Here is a 24,186-nt window from a genome sequence, read left to right on the forward strand (position 1 = left end):
CACAAGCTGTTATATTAAAAGTTTTATACTCTTCACCCCTCTTCCTTCCCAAATTAATTTCAGTACTTCCCCTTTAGTCAATCTTGTTAAGCCTTAAGTAGTTAATAGCACAAGAGTTGCTCTTGAATATAATTAGATTCTTAAATATATATAAAGATTATATTCTTGAATATAATCCAAGTTTAGTCACTAGAATTTTCTGAAGTAAAGTGTTTTATCTATCTCAGCAGTTCATCAGTGAGAGGGGAGGCGAGTGTAGTGGGGTGAGGTGCACCCTCCCCCCCTTTTTCTCTCCAGCATGAGTCATGCCCAGTGAGAATTCAATGCACAAGGCATTCCCACAGGCAATCACAGTCTAGCTACAACTTGTGATAGGCATACAAAGGCAGACCGCGTGGTTTGGAGGAAGCTGGGGTGACTTTTAAAAGTTAGACAGGTCAGTCGCTTTCAGGGGATAACTGAGTACTTAAAGGCTGTACACACCAGTTCTAGAAGTCTCCACTTCAGTCTGCCTATGAGTATAGTTATTTGCAACACACTGATATTGGGGAACGTGACTCCTTGGTGGTGCTAAAGCCAGCTGAGTACTTGATGATAATGTGAGAGGTGAACTACCTTCCTGTTTGTTTGTGGGGACCTGTCAGTATTCATGTCACTTTGTCTGTGTACTTGTTTTGTGTTAAATGCTACTGTTGGCTGAGGCTGCTCAGTTGCAGATGACTTAAGTGAGGAGCTGTATTGTGAACTTTACTCCCTCCCCAGGCCCTGACAAGGCCTGCCATCCAAGGGGATGTAAACTACATTACTCGGCTAGAGGCTATAACACGCTGTTGGACATGGGTAGATTTAACATGAGGGCAGTATTCCAATTGTATCTCTATTGTGGGTGCAGCTACCATTTATTAATCATAGTAGTGTATATCTCATCAACCATGCTACTGTCATCATCATCTCATTCAATAAATATCAGATGTTTGAAGCACCTGTTGATAATGAAGGTTAATTCTAAATGCAAAATATCAGTGTACACAATTGTTACTAAAAAAAATTAGTGTTACACACATGAAAGTTTTCATAAAATGACAATAAAAACTTCACTGCAGGGGAGCACATAAGTTTTCTCTATCAACAAGTGTTACACCAGCCAGCCCAAACTGTCATGTGGCATTGGTAATGCCAATATCCTTATGTTTTGTCAAGTTATTATAGGAAGCTATGTTATTAAGGTACAATTATTACTTATCTATTGCTAAGAGAGAGAGAGAGAGAGAGAGAGAGAGAGAGAGAGAGAGTACCATCACATGTTAGTTTGGCAACACAGCAAATTACCATGGTGATAGTGCACTCTCTCTCTCTCTCTCTCTCTCTCTCTCTCTCTCTCTCTCTCTCTCTCTCTTTCTCTCACGTGATCTTGACAAGGAAAGGCAAATCACTTGTGAATCTTTTAAAGAGTAGAAGATAAAAATGATGACAATAAACAACAACAGATCCTCACAATAAACTGTCTCACTGCCCTAAGATGGTTTATTGTGATGAGAGAGAGAGAGAGAGAGAGAGAGAGAGAGAGAGAGAGAGAGAGAGAGAGAGAGAGAGAGAGAGAGAGAGAGAGAGAGAGAGAGAGAGAGAGAGAGAGAGAGAGAGAGAGAGAGAGAGAGAGAGAGAGAGAAAGTGTCTTACTTAGGAGTCTGAGTCTGTTCTTAGTGAATTACTTTTTGTTCAGTGGTTTGCTGAGCTGTGTGAAAGTTTCAAAATCTGAAAATATCTCCTACTTAAAACACTGCATCATTCTTCATTTTATAACTCTTTAATTATTCAACAAAGCAAAATCAGATGTATATCACATAAAAGCCAAGAAAAGCATAGACTGTACAGTACACACTAGACAGGTAAAGTAAAGCGATGGTGAACGACCGACACACACAGTTTGGTTACCTTTAAATGGAATTTACTCGTTTGTTTACTTTGGGTGCTTGACCCCTTGTCACATCCAGCCACTCACATGTGGTTGTCTCTCATTGCGATTGTCTCTCCCTAAACGTAACTATTGATCCTTTCTCATTTGTTGGAATTGTTGAACTATTTCCTTGACTGTGGGTATGATAAAGACTGGTGACCTCAGCTGTGTAATTCACTAGAGGAGGCCAGAAGGACCCTGTGGAGGTGAATCAGGCTCTGCACTGTACTGCACAGGAAGTGGCAGTGTAAGTAGGCTGACTCAGGTAGTGGCGGCTGAGAAGGGGAGCAGAACCTGGTGTTATGACCGTTTATTGACAGGGTGCAAGAGACCAGAATGACCTTGTAACCCATAATAGGCCCTGCACCAAATCACCCAGCTGTGACCTCACTGAATGTTTCCCTTTGTCTCACAACACAAGGGGGCAAGTCTCCTCCTCGACACAAAACTACAAACACCTAATAACACACACACCCTTCACTCAAAATTTCAAAACTATCGTGGCGACTCCTACACAAGCCTCAGAGACCCCATCTGGGGAGGGGACCACAAATGTCCCCAGGTTGGACTGCCCTTCTGACAACGACACTAAGTGTCTTGGCACCCCCCTCAACTTTTTCTTCATTAACTTCTGCAACATTTGCAGTCTAAGATCTAATTTTCAATCTGTAGACCACCACCTCTCCTCTTCTAAACCTCATCTTTTCCTCAGTTAAACTCAGGTGTCTGAGGCAACTGACAGTAGCCCCTTTTCTGTTCCCTCCTACTTTCTCTATCCTCATTTTTTATCCAAAGCTGGATGCTGCATTTATGTGTGCAACAACTTAACCTGCTCTTGTGCCCACACTCTTGAATCTTCTGAGTTTTCCACCATCTGGCTACGACTACAGAGTCACTCTCAAACTAATCTTATCTGTCCTGTAAACCACTCATCTAATTCCTCTGACTATAAAAAATTCTTTGATTACTTAACTTCCATAATGGAGCACATTCTGACCCTCTTCCCTTTTGCAGAGATCTCCATTCTTGGAGACTTCAATGTCCACTACCAGCTCTGGCTTTTCTCTCCCTTCACTGATCATCCTGGTGAACTAGCCTTCAGCTTTACTATCCTCCACGACCTAGAGCAATTGGTGCAACACCCTACTCATATTCCTGACCATCTTGGAGATACACCCAACATTCCTGACCTTTTCCTGACCTCTAATCCTTCTGCTTATGCTGTCACCCTCTCTCCTCCATTGGGCTCCTCCGATCATAATCTCATATCTGTATCTTGTCCTATCGCCCCAATCCCTCCTCAGGATTCCCTTAAGCGAAGGTGCCTCTGATGTTTTGCCTCTGCTAGTTGGGGGGACCTGAGGAGATATTTTGCTGATTTTTCTTGGAATGACTAATGCTCCTGTGTCAGAGACCTGTCTTTGTGTGCTGAGCGCATAACAGAGGTGATAGTGTCTGGCATGGAGGCGTACATTTCTCACTCTTTTTCTTAACCTAAACCTTCCAAACCTTGGTTTAACACAGCTTGTTCTCATGCTATACGAGATGAAGAGTTGGCCCACAAAAGGTACTTAAGCCTTCCATCACCAGAATCTCATGCACTTTATATTTCTGCCTGGAACCATGCCAAGTCTGTTCTCCAACTAGCCAAAAACTCCTTCATTAACAGAGTGTCAAAATCTTTCAAGATCTAACTCCCCTCATGACTCCTGGCATCTAGCCAAAAATACCTCCAATAACTCTGCTTCTTCTTTCCCTCCTTTATTTCAACCAGATGGCACCACTGGTATCACATCTATCTCTAAGGCTGAACTCTTCGCTCAAACCTTTGCTACAAACTCTACCTTGGATGATTCTGGGCTTGTTCCTCTCTCTCCTCCACCCTTTGACTATTTCATGCCACCTATCAAAATTCTTTGCAATGATGTTTTCCATGCCCTCGCTGGCCTAAACCCTTGGAAGGCTTATGGACCTGATGGGGTCCCTCCTATTGTTCTCTGAAACTGTGCCTCTGTGCTTGCACCTTGCCTAGTCAAACTCTTTCAGCTCTGTCTGTCAACATCTACCTTTCCTTCTTGCTGGAAGTTTGCCTACATTCAGCCTGTTCCTAAAAAGGGTGACCATTCTAATCCCTCTAACTACTGTCCTACTGCTTTAATTTCCTGCCTTTCTAAAGTTTTTGAATCTATCCTCAACAGGAAGATTCTTAAAAATCTCACTTCACAACCCTATATCTGATCACCAGTATGGGTTTTGTCAAGGCCGCTCTACTGGTGATCTTCTGGCTTTCCTTACTGAGACTTGGTCATCCTCTTTTAGAGATTTTGGTGAGACTTTTGCTATTGCCTTGGATATATCAAAAGCTTTTGATAGAGTCTGGCATAAAGCTTCAATTTCCAAACTACTCTCCTACGACTTCTATCCTTCTCTCTATAATTTCATCTCAAGTTAAGTTTCTGACCGTTCTATTGCTACTGTGGTAGACGTTCACTGTTCTTCTCCTAAATCTGTTAACAGTGGTGTTCCTCAGGGTTCTGTCCTGTCAACCACTCTCTTCTTATTATTCATTAATGATCTTCTAAACCAAACTTCTTGTCCTATCCACTCTTATGCTGATGATGATGCTGCACTTTTCCACGTCTTTTCATAGACATCCAACTCTTCAGGAAGTAAACATTTCACGCAGGGAAGCCACAGAACGCTTGACTTCTGATCTTTCTAAAATTTCTGACTGGGGCAGAGCAAACTTGTTATTGTTTAATGCCTCAAAAACTCCATTCTCCATCTATCAACTCGACACAACCTTCTAGACAACTATCCCCTCTTCTTCAATGACACTCAACTGTCCCCCTCTTCTACACTGAACATCCTCGGTCTGTCCTTTACTTATAATCTGAACTGGAAATTTCACATCTCATCTCTACCTAAAACAGCTGCTAAGAAGTTACGTGTTCTGAGACATTTCTGCAGTTTTTCTCACCCCCCTAGCTGCTATGTCCATGTATGGAGTATGCTTCACATGTTCAGGGTGGGGTGGTTCCACTCATATCACTCTTCTAGACAGGGTGGAATCAAAAGCTTTTCATCTCATCAACTCCTCCCCTCTAACTGACTGTCTTCAGCCTCTCTCTCTCACTGCCGCAATGTTGCACCTCTAGCTGCCATCTACCACTATTTTCATGCTAACTGCTCTTCTGATCTTGCTAACTGCATGCCTCCCATTAAAAAAAAAAAAAAAAAAAAAAAAAAAAAAAAAAAATTATCATGACCATTAACCCCTGAAGGGCAGACACGGTACTGTAAATTGCTTTTTCCCATACATCAATGTTTTGATATTTTCATGGAAATTGCTTTATTTCTATTATGAATTTCACAATTTTGACTAAGTTAACTACTATTCCTCCCCTTACTCCTCAATGATAATCATATTTCACATTTTCACAATGATCACCAAATTTGTGTTTCATATGGCTTCCCTTGCATTTTCTTGTGTCCACAGCAAGCTTTTGAGTTGAAGACACTTGCCACAGGAAGTCTGGCTCAGAAACAGATACTGAAGAAAAAAATTCAAATATCAATGAGACACTGAGTGAGAGTGTAGTAGTTGTGTGAAGGCCTAGGAGTCACACTGACCAAAAATCTCTACACAAACCTCAAAATGGGATCAAGAAAAGGCAAAAAAAAAAAAAAAAAATAAAATAAATAAATAAATAAATAAATAAATAAATAAATAAATAAATAAAAAAATAAAATAAAATAAATAAATAAATAAATAAAAATAAAAAAATAAAAAAAATAAAAAAATTGTCACCTACCCTTTATCTTGTGGTTGGAAAATCCTGTAACCTGCTCTTTAAGCCTCTTTCCACACTTATAGCCACCAATGGTTATGTAACCTCCAATATTTTTTTTAATGCAAGAGGGCCAATGGCCAAGAGCAACATAAATTCTGAATAAAAAAGGCCCACTCAATGCCAGTTGTTTTGAAACCTCCCACTTAAAAGACCTCAGGTCATAGGAAGGAGGAAATACAAAAGCAGGCAAGGAGTTCCAGTTTACCAGAGAAAGGGATGATTGAGAATACTGGTTAACTAACTCTCACATTAGAGAGGTGGACAGAATAGGGATGCGAGAAAGAAGAAAGTCTTCTGCAGCAAGGCCACATGAGGAGGGGAGGCATGCAGTCAGAAAGATCAGAAGAGCAGTTGGCATAAAAAAATAGCAGTAAAAGATAGCAAGAGATGCAAAATTGCAGCACTGAGAAAGAGGCTAAAGACTATCAGTTAGAGGAGAGGAGTTGATAAGATGAAAAGCTTTTTGATTCCACCATGTCTAAAATAGTGCTATGAGTGGAACACCTCCATACATATGAAGCATACTCAAATGCCTCAAACTCAATTCCACCATCTATCAACCTGACACAATCTTCCACTCTTCTTCAATGACATTCAACTGTCCCCCTCTTCTACACTGAATATCCTCAGTCTGTCCTTTACTTATAATCTAAACTGGAAACTTCACATCTCATCTCTAGTTAAAACAGTTTCTATGAAGTTAGGTGTTCTGAGTCATCTGTCAGTTTTTCTCATCCCCTCCAACTGCTAATTCTGTACAGGGGCTTTATCCATCCATGTATAGAGTATCTTTCACACATATGGGAGTTCTACTCATACTGCTCTTTTAGACAGGGTGGAATCAAATGCTTTTTGTTTTATCATCTCCTCTTCTCAAACTGACTATCTGCAGCCTCTCTCTCATCACTGCAATGCTGCATCTCTTATTATCTTCTACTATCATTTTCATGCTAACTGCTCTTCTGATCTTGCTAAGTGCATGCATGCATTCCCTCCTCCCGTGGCCTCGCTGCACAAGACTTTCTTCTTTCTCTCACCCCTATTCTGTACATCTTTCTAATGCGAGAGTTAACCAGTATTCTTAATCATTCATTTCCTTCTCTGGTAAACTCTGGAACTCCCTTCCTGCTTCTGTATTTCCTCCTTCCCATGACTTGAACTCTTTCAAGAGGGAGGTTTCAAGACACTTATCCTTTAATAATTGACAACCACTTTTGATTCTGTTTGGGACTGGGCACTTCAATGGGCCATTTTTTTAATTATAATTTGGTGCCATTGGCCAGAGAGAGAGAGAGAGAGAGAGAGAGAGAGAGAGAGAGAGAGAGAGAGAGAGAGAGAGAGAGAGAGAGAGAGAGAGAGAGAGAGAGAGAGAGAGAGAGAGAGAGAGAGAGAGAGAGAGAGAGAGAGAGAGAGAGCATTATGAACCTGCAGGTAGATGTTATGAATACCACTGTGGGTTTACAATGGATGAATACATGCTTACTTAGCTAAGTGAATTTTAGCCACACTGAGAAGTGTTACCAGGATCTGTGCTGGGGACCCAACTCACATGTATCACACCAAACACTTTCCCAAAACTCTGTCCTTTGGAAAGTGGTTTCATTTAATAGTTCAATTTTAATGCAAAACAGGCAACAGCAAAATTATAGTTCAAAGGTAATTATATGTGACTGCACGGAAAACAGTTGAAATGCATATGAGATGATAAAGCCAATGATTGCTTCTACAACTTTGCAGAGTTTGTTGTGACTTAAAGCCACTTAGATATCAAAATAAATTTTGTAATGATGTTTGTTGTAAGCTAAATGTTTTTTTTTTATTCAATTTCTCTCTCTATCTGCATAATATATATATAATATATATATATATAATATATATATATATATATATATATATATATATATATATATATATATATATATATATATATATATATATATATATATATTACAGTCAGACTTTATAAATTTACTTATAACTTTATCAAGAAAGCAAACCTTAGTTTTACGGAAACAAATTGTAATGACTGGCTGTGATAAGCTGGAACAGTATAATAGATATACTTTTATATAAACTATATACACATTATATACATAAAACATTATAGGCTAATAGTCTCTGTCACCAAATAAAAGTCTAGTAAATATACATTTACACTGGCTACATTATATATCCATATGACAAAGAAGGATAACAAGCTTTGTCTGCAAATAATGCTACAGCATTCACTGTCTATATGCAAGATTTACTGTGTAATGTATAAAAAATATTTTTCTCTGATCTATTATGTCAGTTCCTCCCTTAGTGAAAACCATACAATTTATATATAGTGGGCTTTCTTGCACCAACATCCTTGGTAATCCCTAATATTATAGGGATACTGTACTGAGAAGCAGTACTTTTCTTCTTACCATTACTTTTGATGGGTACTACATGATAATTCAGTCATTTCCTCATTATCTTTAGTCCAGTATACCTGGTATGACCTCTTCCCTTCTAATGACTGCCTTTATCTCTGGTGGTATGCCTTATCTCATGCAATTTACAAAACCTACACCAGCAATACCTTGTGTTTGAAGCCACTAAAACAACTCTATGCTGGTACACAGTCTGCTTAGACTACCACTGAGGTCTACAAATTCTTGTATCTGACTTACAAGAACCTGCACTGTTGGAAGTGATCCACAGATGTAGTGGGGTCCAGGCTCTCCGAAAGGTTTACCTGAGTATGCTATCATCCTGAAGATGAGTGGAATTCTTACCACAAATTTATACAAGCCATATTGTTCAGGTTTGCTCTTATTGTAGTGCCTGAATCCTATTTGATTTCTACAAGAATATAAAGTTTCATCAATGGTCAAGAAGTCACCTGGCTCCAACACTGAACAGGTGTGGTCATTAAAATTTTTAAAAAGATCTCTGATGGCACCAAACCAGTCATGTTAGCCATCTCTGAGGTCAGGTATCAATGTTGTCAAAAGTTAGGTTTGCATGAAAAAATAAAAATCTATTCACAGACATTACTGCACCAAATACAGTGACCAAACTCTTCCCTAAAAAGTGTTTTATATTTGTTTTGGTATAATAAACACTTCCTCGTCACTTTCAAATTCGTTGGCAAGACCAGCTTCATTACTTATCACATCTGCCAAGTCTTCATCAGGGTTGTCTATAAAGTCAGGGGCTGTGTCTGCAGAGTCCACTGTAAGCACTAAGCAATCATACACCCAGTAAATGCACCAAGTCACATAAGCTGACAAGGTCTCGTCTGCACACTGCAGTGCATATTTACAAAAAGTTGCAAGGTTTTATTTTGTGGAGGGTAGCTAAATAGCCCTCTTGGCCCTCCCACACCCACTGCAGTGACATAATGAGTGGCTAACTCCTGATTGGGTGCTGCCTGCCTCCCCCCCCCCCCCTCTCTCTCTCTCTCTCTCTCTCTCTCTCTCTCTCTCTCTCTCTCTCTGAGTCATCATAATCCTACTATTGTCTGTTATAATGATCTTTCTTCCTTCATTCCTCTCTCTTTCTCTCTCTGTCTCTGAGTCATCATAATCTTACTACTGTCTGTTACAATGATCTTCCTTTGTTCCTCATGCTCTCTCTCTCTCTCTGAGTCATCATAATCCTAGTATTGTCTGTTACAATGATCTTTCTTCCTTCATTCCTCTCTCTCTCTCTCTCTCTCTCTCTCTCTCTCTCTCTCTCTCTCTCTCTCTCTCTCTCTCTATCTCTGAGTCATCGTAATTCTACTATTGTGTGACTTTCTTCCCTCGTTCCTCTCTCTCTCTCTCTCTCTCTCTCTCTCTCTCTGAGTCATCATAATCCTACTATTGTCTGTTACAATAATCTTTCTTCCTTCATTCCTCTCTCTCTCTCTCTCTCTCTCTCTCTCTCTCTCTCTCTCCCTTATCTTCTAGTTTCATGGGTAGCATGTATACAGAGCTTTGGTGATGAACTTGTCAATAATGACCTTGAACTCAAATGTCCAGTAAAGCAGCTGATGTAGGTGGGGGTGGTTAGGTAGGTTGTGGAGTGCAGGGTGGAAGTCTGTTACCATGGCAACTCCCATCTGAAATTGCTTCCAGTGTAGCCACTCACTCACCTGATCTCTCAGATCATAGTAACAGACAGTAGTTGGATTACCATATCTCTGAGAGAGAGAGAGAGAGAGAGAGAGAGAGAGAGAGAGAGAGAGAGAGAGAGAGAGAGAGAGAGAGAGAGAGAGAGAGAGAGAGAGAGAGAGAGAGAGAGAGAGGAGAGAGAGAGAGAGAGAGAGAGAGAGAGAACCTTACCACCTTTTGAAAATATAATGCTTCCCATCTCTGAAATGCTCCATATAACCGCCTTGCATATCAGTTGAAATTAGCGTGATTTTCGATAGTTTTTAATTTTACATATTGTGTCAACACAAGATTGAACAGAGTTACTGAACTTACTTAGTACTCACATTATGTCCTTATAGTTTTATCGTAAAATGATGCAAGAGAAAGAACACACACACACAAACAAACATTGATCACTGCTTGATTGTACAGCATGCATCCTGTTATCCCTCACTTACGAGTCATATGTTCTTATATTTTTACGTGAAATACTGCAGGAAAGATTATAACTACACTAAACATGTGTACCAAAACACACACACACACACACACACACACCATCAGAGTTGAGTTGAGTAAGTCGACCTATGGAGAGATTAAAAATGTTGGAAATTCCTACCCTTGAAAATAGGAGAAAGAGAGGAGATTTAATAAACATCTACAGAATGATAAATGGTATAGAAAATGTGGACAAGGAATGTTTTATAAATTTAGACACACAGAGTACAAGGGGACACAGTAAGAAGTTGAAGAAAGTTAACTGTAGAAGAGACATCAAGAAGTATAGATTTTCCTCACAGAAGTGTGAACAAATGAAATGAACTCAGTGAAGATTTTGTCAATGCCGTAACTGTCCGTACTTTTAAGACCAAACTGGATAGACAAAGAGACGGGATACCATGAGATTACTCCCCTTCCATAAACCACAAGTAGGTAAGTACACACACAAAATGAATAAATAAATACAAAGGGAAATTTATCATATGGCTGGCAAGAAGGCAGCCTTTGGCAGTGAACTCACTGATCACTGATTTTCGTCTGTTGTCGTACTGCTTCATGAGTGATCGAAAGAAATATCGTAGAACAGACCAATTTTTTTTTCAGATTTTTACACATGGTCATTCCTTATCAAATTTTGACTGACATAGTAAGAATAATTTTCTAAAATTCTCTCTTGTTTAGAATTTTGTTTTATCTGGAAAAAATCAGTTAGGGTTGGCCATTTTCAAGCCATATTGCAGAGAATAGTTAAATTATACATAAACCCCCTGAACAGGTCTCTTCAGATCAGCTTGGATCTCACTCATCAGCTTTAGCAGTCTAATAAGATTCCCTCCTTGCACTTCAGTTTTCCCACAGTTATTCATTATGTTTGTATCTAAGTAAACTGTACTGTAGAGTTTAAGATTTTGAAAGGTCTTTTTTCCTCTCTCTTTTGTTTATTTCTTACTATATTGTTAAGTTAGGTTTATAATATTGTTTTACATTATCAAAGTGTATGTATTTTTTCCTCTTTCTCCAAACCTTACTAACTTATTACATGTAACCTGATTTTGATCTGGGTGGTTTACACACAGTCATAGTGTTTCAATGAATAATTACCTACTTAATTTGTCACACTATAAAGAAGAAAGAGGCTACTCTGAGAAGGATTTGTAAAGATGTAAATGGACAATCTTTACCCATGTCCTGTGATCATTTTGCATCAAAACATGATTGTTTTATATGTACCTGGATTTCTAAATTTGTATGTTAACTGTATAATTTCAATTAACAAAATTAAATTTAAAGGGGAGGGAAAAATTACATACATTCCAAGTGATGGTACATACCAAATCTAAGAAATCATGCATTGTATTTAGCTCGTATTGCCATATTCTTTGCTCTTTGCATGATGATGGTGGCTTATAACATTCCTAATATTTCATTAGTTGGTTTGACAGCACACAAATGATATAATTTTTTTTTTCAACTTACAGTAACTGGCAGTTTTTCCAGGAATTCTGAGTGCCCTAGTTTAAGAGACTTTCTACTATTCATTGCATATTCTCTGAATTTCTAAAAAAATTGGGAGAACCTATCATTAGTTGAACAGGAAGGGTTTGGTATGTGACTTATATCCATTCAGAGAAAATCTCAGCGAGACTTCTGTGTTATGTTGGCAGCCCTGCTCACCACTTGCCCAGAGAGTCTGGGGGAAACTCAACCTCCCCTGAGAAATATTTATATTCCTTCACTTAGCTCAACAACTAACAAGTTAGGCAAATTTTGTATACATCCATAGATAAAGCAGTGTTGGTTCAGCTATATCACAGTTTTCAGCCTGATAGGATAAAAAAACAAAGTAACTATGGCAATTTAAGGAATCAAATTTTTAAGTTTATACACCACTTTACTTGTAATCATTAAGCCCAGCCATTGTAAAGTTATGCTTAATAAAAACATGTCTTCACAGACATAAAATACTGATAATAATATCTGAGTGTACCATTTATCTATTTATTTATTTATTTATTTTTATTTACTTATTTATTTATTTATTTTTGGTAAGTATACAATTCAAACACCTCAAATTCATATTCTTTTTAAGTCTTTGATAACAATAACATCAACATAAATGTTCAGAAAGATAATGCTTTAGTTGGATGCTAAAATCTCTAGGTTACAAGATTTTCCAGAATTAAAATCACCAAATAAAAAGTACATGTGGCAGGCAGCTATCACAGTCAGCCATGGTAGACTTATGTTCCCCCTTCTTCTACCACTCTTTCAACATAATGCAATTGACATGTTACCATTGGTAAATTCATGATCCATTTAGCAGTCAATAATGATGTGCCAGGAAGGGAAAAAGGGAGAGAAGAAAACATCCACCTCCTCCTTACTCTGTTTGCCACACGATACTGGAAGATGCAAGGCAACACACAAGTACCCAAAGAAATCCTACATTTTCTATTTTACAAAACTTTTCATGCAAAATCTGAAAGCACCATCATACTCAGGAATATTTTATGTTCAAGAAGACGTTATATTTTAAGCAAAACCTCACAATGGCCAGACATAGCAATTATAAGCAATGTGATGTATAAACAATAAAATTTGATTGCTCAACTTATACTTACCATAATTACTTTTTTACCCTACTAACATAGCTGAACCAACACTGTTCCATCCATGGAAGTAAAAAAAAATTTGCTTAACTTATGTAATTGTTAAGTGAAAGTCAAAGGAGGTTAAGTTTCTTTCACTCAGTAGACCAGTGGATAGCAGGGTTGCCAACCAAACACAGAGATCTCAGTGAGATTTTTTTTCTTAATGGGTTGTAGTCACTTCAAGGAGTAAAAAAAAAAGTGAAAAATGGCCATGGACAGATTCAAGAGTATTACTCAAATTTACGATCATGTTTACATTACCAGCCAATCAGCAATATAGTTGATGAAATAGCCCCTCTAGGATGGAATATGGTTACCTCAGAAAAAAATATGTACATGGAACTTTAATTTTAGAATAATAATGATGATAAGTGGGGGTGGTGGCATAAAATACTACATTCATAAACTTATTTCCAAATTATATGAAAGACAGTGATGAGTGAGTCTGTATGCTTTACCTGTAATTCCTCAACTGGTTCCTCTTCCTCTCCATCATCATCAGAAGCCAACCCAAGAGTGGGCTGGCAGGCATCATCATCAGCCATATTTGAGATGATGGTTGGATGGGCAGGGGAACAACCTTTCTGTTGCTCAGGTGTGGCAGGACCACTGCCACCCAACTTCAGCTTCAGCTTTAGTGGAGTCTTCTCCATGGTGAAATCTGGAGGTGAAGGAAGCCAGTGTGAGGTGTATATGGCAAGGTAGAAATGAGTCGGTATTTGATGTGTCTATTGACAAGCTATGTTAGGGTTGCTCCTTCAATAAGATCACTGTGGTTGATTTCTCATGACTGGGCAAAATACACATATGAAGTGTCTCATGAAATTCATACAAAACTGACCCTTCAGATAAATTAACATTAATACATATTTCTGAGTAACAATTAGTGTTTCTTTTAAATTTCACCAAATGTAACAAAGTGCTGATTCATATTAGGCAATTTTGGATTGCCTTAACTTTAGTAAATGTTACTGTACTTGTGTTTATTTGATGACTGCAAGAAGCTTACTAACACCTACCTACACCAAGCCTGGTATATATATTATGAACTGAATTACCTTTTTACCAAAACTTGTTATTGAGTAAATGACAAGGTTATTGCTACATATAACTAAAAGGAGGCTGATTACTAAACTAACTAGACAGAGTCTGTTAAACAACACAGGTTGTTCTCATAATACAGTAAATGACTGCATAAAACTTTAAGAGCATCTTATGTTTTTTTCCTTTAATGATTATTCAGAAATGAAAAATGCCAAAAAATTCAAGTAAAAATCTTATTCACACATAAAAATAACGGAATATCTAAATAAATATGTACATACATTTCTCCCAAAGTTAATTTTATATAATTACATAAGAGACAAACTAAATAAGTGTACAATTAATTTAACTGAAATTCCAGGTGATAATATCATGACTTATATATTCACCAAGCTGACATCTTAAAGAATGAGTGCCCAAGATGAAACCCACTTTGTGTCATTTTAGGGATTAAAATATGGAGGAAAAAAAACCTCATTCCCTACATTATGTCCCTTTTTGTCACCTTTTCATAATACACTAGGACTACAGTGGCAGTTTTCTTTCAATCCAGCTGCCAGAGAGTGTGCAGCTAGGTCATGTCCCCTCCCCCTACCACAGAGACATACTGTTATGAAATACACAATAACAACAATCCACAAAGCATGCACTAAAAAGCTAAAAATTTATCAGCCAAGCATTTTGTGGTATAAGTAATAATAAATAATAAAGCTATAAACTTGCAGTATTAATAATTCAAAGACTATAACTTCAAGCAGCATCTTTAGTACCATTAACCTTGACTTCTATGTAGCTATGAGTGAAATGCTACACAACCATTAGGTAAAAAAAAAAGCAGTGATAAGTATCATTCATGCAGTCATCAAAATACTCTTATGGATAACCTCATCCCTCCTACTTCCTAACACATGGGAAGAGGGATCAAGTTAAAGACCAAATGGTTTCTTGACCCCTTCACATCCAGAACAGAATATACACAAACCAATACAGTGCACAGTGAGGCTCTCCACAATGTACAGGTGTGTCATCTCCTGTCAGTGGTTTTCCACTTGGTGATACCGAGTCCAGTAGAGCTCACTGAAGCTCTAAGAAGCTCTGCTCACCAACCAAATTATCAGGTAACAAACAGAATCCCACATATGTTACATTTTCCTTAGCCAAAGGCTTTTCTGCACTTAGTTTTTTTTTTCCCCATAAGAAAGATATTCATGACTGTTTCTTCCCCTCCATTATTGCACTTGTGGCCGTCATGGCTAAAATTAGTAAAGCCTGTCCAATAGTTAAAGGTAGCAGTGAGTCATAGATCAATGATTTGCCTGAAAGTAATGACAAGGCTTTGAAGGATACTCAACCTATTGAAGAGGTAGGCAGGAAGCTTGTAACTGATATTTTCAGAAACAACAGGCATAATGCCATCCCAGCATTGAATGATACCAGTGGTAAGGGTTAATACTGTGTCAGGAGCACAATGTTTTACAAGCCCTGGAGACTGGGATTGCTGCTCATCAATAGGTGGCATGTCTGGATGTGATGGGGTTAATGTACATATATTCTACTTTGTTAATTAATCCTACTGTTACTGTTGCTAAATTGTTGGTGCAATCATTAGTCAGGCTTGAATCTCCTGCCCCTTTAATACATCCCAATATTCCAGTTTTTATTTCTATTGGTCCACATCAGTAATGCATTGGATAATAGATTTTAGAGCTCTGTGGATGCAGAGGAAGAGTTGGATATGTATTTTTCATACCATGCAGTTGCAAATAAAACTGGGATGTTGAAATATAAATATTTGTGGATGCAGATAATTTTTATGCATATCACAGTAATACAGAGTGCATTGTATCTGTAACACAAAGCTGCAGAGACAAGACAAGAGGAAAAAATAATTAAATAAAAAAGAGATATAATAGAAAGGTAAAAAAGTTTATGTATTTCAAGAATGTAGAAGTAGATGTAACTGGAAAAGAGAAATACGAGGGACAAGGAGAGTAGAGCGTGAAGGAAAGGAAAAGGGAACATTTATTCCCCACTATCTCCTCTTTCCCTCTAATTCTTCACCCACTCCTTACATTTCTTTCTTATATCTATTCTATATACTTTCTCTCTGTACTCCCATCCTCCTCCTTCACCCTTTCCCCAGTGCCTTGCCCCATGTACAGTACTATCCTTCCCCCTGTCACAAACTCCCTTCTTCCCTCTACTTCACAATATGTCCTTTCCTCCCCTGATTCTTTTGTTCTCCTTTCCTCCATTTTGTCTCAAACATCCCTCACTGTCACTTCCCCTTCCCTTATCTGTCCAAGATAATGGGACAAGGGAGTGATACATCACTTTTTTTCCCTAACTCATTCTATCCTTCCTCACTCTCTCATTCTCGTATAATTCCATTCTTATCCTTAGTCACTCACATTGCATTTAGTAGTCTTCAAGATCATTCTTATGACTTCATCTTTCATTAACTTTCAGACTCACTCATGTTTGTGTTCTCTTTTACTCAGTCTTACTCTTATTAGCGCTCATTCCCATATCTGCTCTCATTATCATTCCAACTTACAGTTAATGCTTCACTATTTTCATAATCTAAATCACTTGTTTTCTCCTTCACATGAACTCCTTCTCATGCTTATTATAATTTATTCCTTTCCATCCAAAGCCATTCTCATCCATTAATCTCTCACCTTATTCAGGCTTATTTTTCATTTAATCAATTCACACTTACCATTACTCTTACTCAAACTTACCCTACTTCAATTCACACATAACTCCCACATTCTCTCTCTCTCTCTCTCTCTCTCTCTCTCTCTCTCTCTCTCTCTCTCTCTCTCTCTCTCTCTCTCTCTCTCAGGCTGATACTTTGTGTCCTACACTCTCAGTCAGTCTGCCTCACTAATCCTGCCAGACATACACACAGATCCACAACATCCACATTTCTTTGATTTGGAGGTGGAGCTTTCATTATCTGAAAGTGCAGTTGCAAACACTGATGTGGATCTTTTGTTGTTTTAAAATGTGGATGCAGATAGTATTGCAGACAGTGCTTTCACTGTGGATGCTCTGCAGATGTGGATGTCTGATGAATCACTAGTTCACATCATAGGGAGTGGTCCCTGATCCTTATGCCATGGACTAATGAAAATAAAAACTAGAACATTGCTGGAACATAAAAAGGCAAGAAATTCAAGTCTGATTAATGTTATCTCAGTGAAAAATCAACCAAGCTTTGGGTAATATGCTGTGCATAATAAGCCAGTCTTGCTGCTTTGGGCTTTCTATTGGTGCATGTGAATTTTCACTGCAATGCTTAGTTTCTGAGACACCAAGGTAAAAAGAGACCCCAAGTGTTCACAGTGGTATTAATATGCCCAACAGCACAATGAAGAGGTTAATGTACTTGATTACAAATTCTCTTTTTCAGTAAACATTATTCAGGATAATTTTTCATGGTAAAATAACCATTAGAAAATATGAAATTACTACTTCAGTAGCACTCATGACTGGAAGTATGACCCTTCAACACTTCATCAGTAAAGTGTTCTGACAGGGAGGGGCTCACCCATATAGGTGAGTTAAATTGTATTCTACAGACATTGAAATCATAGAGAGTACAAGAGACCTACTGACTAATACTTGGTAACTTCAAATTTTCACTAACATTACAAGTTGTAAACAATGCAAAACAAACTTCATTATTTTAAGGGTGCATATGATTTGCTGGAAGAGTAAAGGGCAACAGGATGCCTAGCAGGTAGAGGCAAATGATGTCCTGTCCATATTGGAAGAGGAAAAATCATGTGGAAAATCAGTCAATATCTATAATAGAATAGTAGGTAATCTATTGTATCCACAGAAAAATATGGTCCAACAAATAAGTAAATAATAGCCTAATCATGATACATCAATCAATGAGTCAACACAACCTATAACAACTGATATATTCAGTTGTTTAGATACCGCATTTGCTGGCATATTAGATGCATCTCTGCATAAAAAGCACCCTTGTTTTACAAGGATATTTTGTGGGAAAAAAGTATCATATTTCATCATAAATTTATTGAAAAGAAAATTTTGTGTGTGTGTGCCACTGACCAAGGGCAAAAAAATTTTAATACAAAGAAGGGCCCAGTTGCTGCCAGTTCCCATAGAGATGTCAGAGGAGAGAGAGAGAGAGAGAGAGAGAGAGAGAGAGAGAGAGAGAGAGAGAGAGAGAGAGAGAGAGAGAGAGAGAGAGAGAGAGAGAGAGAGAGAGAGAGAGAGAGAGAGAGAGAGAGAGAGAGAGAGAGAGAGAGAGAGAGAGAGAGAGAGAGAGAGAGAGAGAGAGAGAGAGAGAGAGAGAGAGAGAGAGAGAGAGAGAGAGAGAGAGAGAGAGAGAGAGAGAGTCTTGAAGCTTCCCTTTTGAAAAAGTTTAAGTCATATGAGTGAGGAAATAAAGAAGCAGCATTAGAGAAAAGAGGAAAGTCTTGTGCAGTGAGGCCATGGGAGGGGGAAAGGCATACAGTTAGCAATATGAGAGCAGTAATTAGCATGAAAATACCAGTAGAAGATAGCAAGAGGTACAACACTGTGGTGATAAGAGAGAGACTGAAAAGAGTCAGTTAGAGGAGAGGAGTTGATAAGATGAAAAGCTTTTCATTCCACCCACTATAAAATAGCAGTGTGAGTGGATCCTCCCCCCCTTCCACATGAAGCAAACTCCATACATGGACAGATAAGGCCCCTGTACAGAGTTAGGAGCTGGGGTGTTGGAAAAACTGGCACAGATGACAGAACGCCAAACTTCATCAAAACTGCTTTAGCTGTGAGATGAGATGCGAAGTTTCCAGTTTAGATTATAAGTAAAGGACTGATCAAGGATGTTGAGGGGGACAGTTGAGTATCACTGAAGAGGAAGGGATGGTTGTCTGGAGGGTTGTATAGAGTTGATAGATGGAGGAATGGAGTTTTTGAGGCATTAAACAATACTAAATTTGTTTTACCCAAATCAGAAATTTTAGAGCAATCAGAAATCAGGGGTTCTATGGCTTTCCTGCATGAGCTGTTTACTTCCTGAAGGATTGGATGCCTATGAAAAGATGTGGAAAAGTGCAACGTGTTATCATCAGTGCAGTAGATAGGAAAAGAAGTTTAGAAGACCATTAGTGAATAATAGTTAGAGGATGGGTGACAGGACAGAACATTGAGGAACACCACTGTTAATAGACTTAGGGGAACAATAATCATCTACCACAGCAGCAGTAGAATGATCAGAAAGGAAACAAAAGATGAAGTTACAGAGAGAAGGATAGAAGCCATAGGAAAGTAGTTTAGAAATCAAAGCTTTGAGCCAGACTCCATCAAAAGCTTTTGATATGTTCAAGGTAACAGCAAGTTTCAACAAAACCCCTAAAAGTGTGTGTATCAAATCTAGTATGATACATTGCTGTGGTTGTGCAGTATTACTATCACATCTAAAACTAAGTGTGTGTGTGTGTGTGTGTGTGTGTGTGTGTGTGTGTGTGTGTGTGTGTGTGTGTGTGTGTGTGTGTGTCTCTCTCTCTCTCTCTCTCTCTCTCTCTCTCTCTCTCTCTCTCTCTCTCTCTCTCTCTCTCTCTCTCTCTCCTTCTGTGCCCTCCTCTCCCTTCCATCCTTCCCTCCTCATTCCCTCCCTCTCCCTTTCCTGACCTCCTCCCCCTTCCCTCCCTCCTTCCATCCATCTCACCCACCCACCCTTCCTCCTTCCATCTCTCTCTCTCTCTCTCTCTCTCTCTCTCTCTCTCTCTCTCTCTCTCTGTGTGTGTGTGTGTGTGTGTGTGTGTGTGTGTGTGTGTGTGTGTGTGAGAGAGAGAGAGAGAGAGAGAGAGAGAGAGAGAGAGAGAGAGAGAGAGAGAGAGAGAGAGAGAGAGAGAGAGAGAGAGAGAGAGAGAGAGAGAGAGAGAGAGAGAGAGAGAGAGAGAGAGAGAGAGAGAGAGAGAGAGAATAATTCAGAATAATCCTCAGGATTGCAAAGTTAAATGAGACTGATTGATAATGAAAATGGAAGGAGCATAAATGTGAAGGAAATGGATGGAGGAAAAAAGAAAAGGAGTAGAGGACAAGAAAAGAGAATACTTCTCAATACTTCCTCCCCTCTAATTCTTCACTCCCTCTTCACCCTTGCTGGTTATACATATTGTTTCTACTTTTTCCCCATCCTCCCACCTTCTTCCTTCACCCTTCCTCCACTTCCCTGCTCTCGATTATGTCCCTTCCCTCCTTTTTCCTTTCCTCTCCCTTCCTCTTTCTTCTTGTCTCAAACTTCCCTTCCTGTCACTTCTGCTCCCCCTAATCTGTCAGAGATAAGGGACAAGGGAAAGGAAGAGAGAGAGAGAGAGAGAGAGAGAGAGAGAGAGAGAGAGAGAGAGAGAGAGAGAGAGAGAGAGAGAGAGAGAGAGAGAGAGAGAGAGAGAGAGAGAGAGAGAGAGAGAGAGAGAGAGTGGAAGTAATGGGGAGGGAAGGGAAGGGAGAGGAGGAAAGGGAAGGGGTGGATGGAGGGAAGGGGGGAAGGAGGGAAGGAAGAGGAAGGCAGGGAAGGGAAGGGAAGGGAGGGGAAGGGAAGGGAAGAGAGAGAGAGAGAGAGAGAGAGAGAGAGAGAGAGAGAGAGAGAGAGAGAGAGTGAGAGAGAGAGAGAGAGAGAGAGAGAGAGAGAGAGAAATTTTATTATTAGTAACAATATTTGTGCTTAGTGTACATTTACTGCTTTAACTCCACACCTATAGGCCTAGGCTTACAGGACTATTCGTCTGTACTACAGCCACATTAGAGGAACGATAATTATCTGATATTCTTTTTCAAGAAAAAAGTGTCTAATGCACCAGCAAATGTGGTATATCATCCTGGCATTTTTTATAGGACACCAACATTCTTGTGTAGGGGCTCTACAGGGTTTCACGACACCCTCTGCTGAAAAAAACACAGTACTCACTATTTCATCACTACTCATGTGATCTAGTGTAGGTGCAGATCGCCTGGTGTCCTACAAGCCACAGCAATTTCAACTAACATATGGGTTCACATAGCAGGGAGGGTAACAGGTAAGCATGGAGGGAACCCATTACCTGCATCCACTATGGCCACTTGTACTAGTTAATGTGCATTTGTTCTTGCCCTCTGACATGCTAGGCATCCCACTACCCTATACCCTCCCAGCACATTGTGTGCAGTGTGGCAGCACCCTAAGCAAGAAAAAAGCACTTCAAGTAATATGAGGCAAAGTATACAGCCTAGCAGATACACATGAGGAACATAATAGACAGAAAGCTATACTAAATAAAGAGACCAACAGAAATTATGTGTGGTGGTACACTCATACATACGTGACAGAATCCATCAGGGTGCATAGTAATGTGGGGAAAAATAAACCTTCAATCAAAATGGTGGACATATAAATATAAGAGTAGTACAAGTAGTATATTCAAATAGAATGGCACATGTGTAGTACATGGATCCGTATACACAATAATATATGATACACAATAACCTACATATATTATACATTATCCAACAAAAAATGTTCTTACCATCTTACTGGCATTACTATCGAAAAGCCTGAAAATTAAATACTAATTTCTTGCAGATTTCAGACTTAAATATCAATATGTATTTGGTCATGCTTCCATTTGGATTGAAAACAACTTTCATATGATCTGCCATATCATCTGACAGTTTTCTAAAAAAAAAAAAAAAAAAAAAAAAAAAAAAAAAAAAAAAAAAAAAAAAAAAAAACCCCTCCAAACCCCACAATGAAAAAAATTATGTGTGATGAAGTAAACAACTGCTTGGAGTTGTTGGATCTCAACTTGTGTTCCAAGAGATCCAATGCATTTTCCATTTGATGTACTGCATCCAGAGCACTGTCTTGCCATACAACCACTTCAGTTTAGAAGTGTAAGTGCCAATTTATTGCAGCTTGTGGCTTGAGACATCAAGCACCCTCATGCAGAAAGTGGATGCACCCTTGACTAATTTTCTTTTTGGAAGTCAAGACAGCATTCCTCACCCACAATAACACTGGTACAGAAGTACAGTTGGCCACACTCCTGTGAGGTCCACTTAGAACAGCCAATGCTGGCTGAGATAGCAACTACGAAACACTAGTAGTGAGCTTCGCTCAATCCATTCATTGGTGGAAGGGAGAGGTAAGGAAGGGAGGGTTGAGGGAGGTAGCAGGGTTCTTCCTACCACCAATGAATTGGTTAAGCAAAGCTCATTACTACTGTTTCAGTTATACTATCTTGGCCAGCACTGGCAACACTAAGTGGACCTCACAGGAGTGTGGCCAACTGTACAAGCCTATTGTTATTTTTCTTTCCATGAAATACATCACACATCATGACTCCTGATTACTTTGTAATATTCTGCAAGAATCTTGAATGATACTTAGCAGTCTCAAATTGTCTTGCATGACCAATCCAGTAAGATATTTATACATACTGGTAAGTACAAACTTACACTTCTCTTCTTGATATCAAATGCATTCCATAACATGATTACTAAATGCTTCATTGTTTTCAACAATTCTAGTTGAAATGTGCCAACTTCAAACAGCCTTACAATATATAACATGGTGTTTCTGATGAACCTGAGTACACCCACACTGTTCCATAGAAACTTTATCTTATCTTCTGATAAAATGTTGTATTTTTATGGAGAGAGAGAAAAAAAAAAACCTTATGAATAATGAAGTTAAAAATTGTTTCTTGGCAGCTCTTTACAGTGGTATCTTGAAATTGTGAAAATTATGATAAGGAGCTCTAAGGCACATTATGGAAAGGATAAGGGTAAATGAATCATATTTCTCTGGTTGTTACACTTGAAGCTTTAAATATTTCTTTTATCATAATTGCATATCATCTCTTATTGGTCTTTCTTGGCCTTCCTGACCTCTCTTACATTTTTAGCACTGTGCTGTGAGGGAGTCTTGCAACTGCATTTTTAAGATCACAAGTGGATTACATGAAAGAGTACATGCAGTGCTCAAAAAATATAACTCAACCAACATGAAAACGTCAGCCTTCTCTTCAGTACTAAGATTTGCAGGATTATTCTGGTGACTCAGGTAGTAATGATAGCATTAAAGACCACTGTAAAAAAAAAAAAAAAAAAAAAAAAAAAAAAAAAAAAAAAAAAAAATAAGAGCATAATTACATTCTACTCCTTTGCTGGTCTGCACCACAGAACACTGGAGCTGCCTGAGGTTATTATTTCATTACCAAACACCATTTGATAGCCAAAGGTATGATACAGGAATCAGAACAAAATGGATGGTTACACTACTTGACATATTGTACTATTTATTACTATAAACTTGGATTTACCTTGGGAAAATCCACATTTTTTTTTTTATATAGTATACTATATATAATAACAATATGGTATATGGCTAATATGGTATGTGATACTGTATGGACAGTAAAAATGTAGCAATTCTGTAACTGCACACTGTATATATAAACATTAAGTATTAAAAATGCCTAACTTTTCTAAAGCAGTTCTCAATGGTCTCTTTATTTACAAGCACCACTCAAGAGCCACAATTTCCTAATTCTGCAACAAACCCAAAATATCCCATCCTGAACACTTATGTCGATATTCACCAGTTCCGTTATCACTTTTGCTTATCTAAAAGCACACGCACACAAATAAATCAACTGATTACAAAAAAAGAAAAAAAAATAATAATAATAATAATAAATAAATGAAATAATAAACAATAAATGAATAAGTAAATAAAAAAATATACAAATAAAGCTGAACCTATTATTTCTACTATGGATGATATTGAAGCATTAACCACATGTCAAGTATCAGGAGGCAAATGTGTTCATATGATACCAGCTTCCATTAGAATGATGCAACTGACAACAATACATCCAAGTCTTGTCTGTTTTTCATTAATGCCTCACATCAGGATTTATGAAATGCTGCCTTAGTTTTTTTTATTTTTTATTTCTTATTTTTTTAATTTTTAGTACAACTGTTTCTTTTTTTCAGGTCTTGACATATCAAAGATTTAATGTGACAACATGCTCAGCATTTTTCATAATTAATCTGTTATAGAT

The 24,186-nt window shown here is 38.3% G+C and overlaps 1 protein-coding gene across 1 annotated transcript in view; it reads right to left on the minus strand.

Moving 5' to 3' along the window:
- Positions 1–24,186, minus strand: part of LOC135104948 (bromodomain-containing protein 7-like) — a 192,221-nt gene that overhangs the window by 153,951 nt on the left and 14,084 nt on the right. Inside the window, 1 exon segment of the mRNA XM_064012763.1 lies at positions 13,525–13,727. Within this exon segment, the coding sequence (XP_063868833.1) occupies positions 13,525–13,719 (195 nt within the window). The 5' untranslated portion in view covers positions 13,720–13,727.

Source organism: Scylla paramamosain, chromosome 11 (genome assembly GCF_035594125.1).
Source record: "Scylla paramamosain isolate STU-SP2022 chromosome 11, ASM3559412v1, whole genome shotgun sequence".
Taxonomy (NCBI): domain Eukaryota; kingdom Metazoa; phylum Arthropoda; class Malacostraca; order Decapoda; family Portunidae; genus Scylla; species Scylla paramamosain.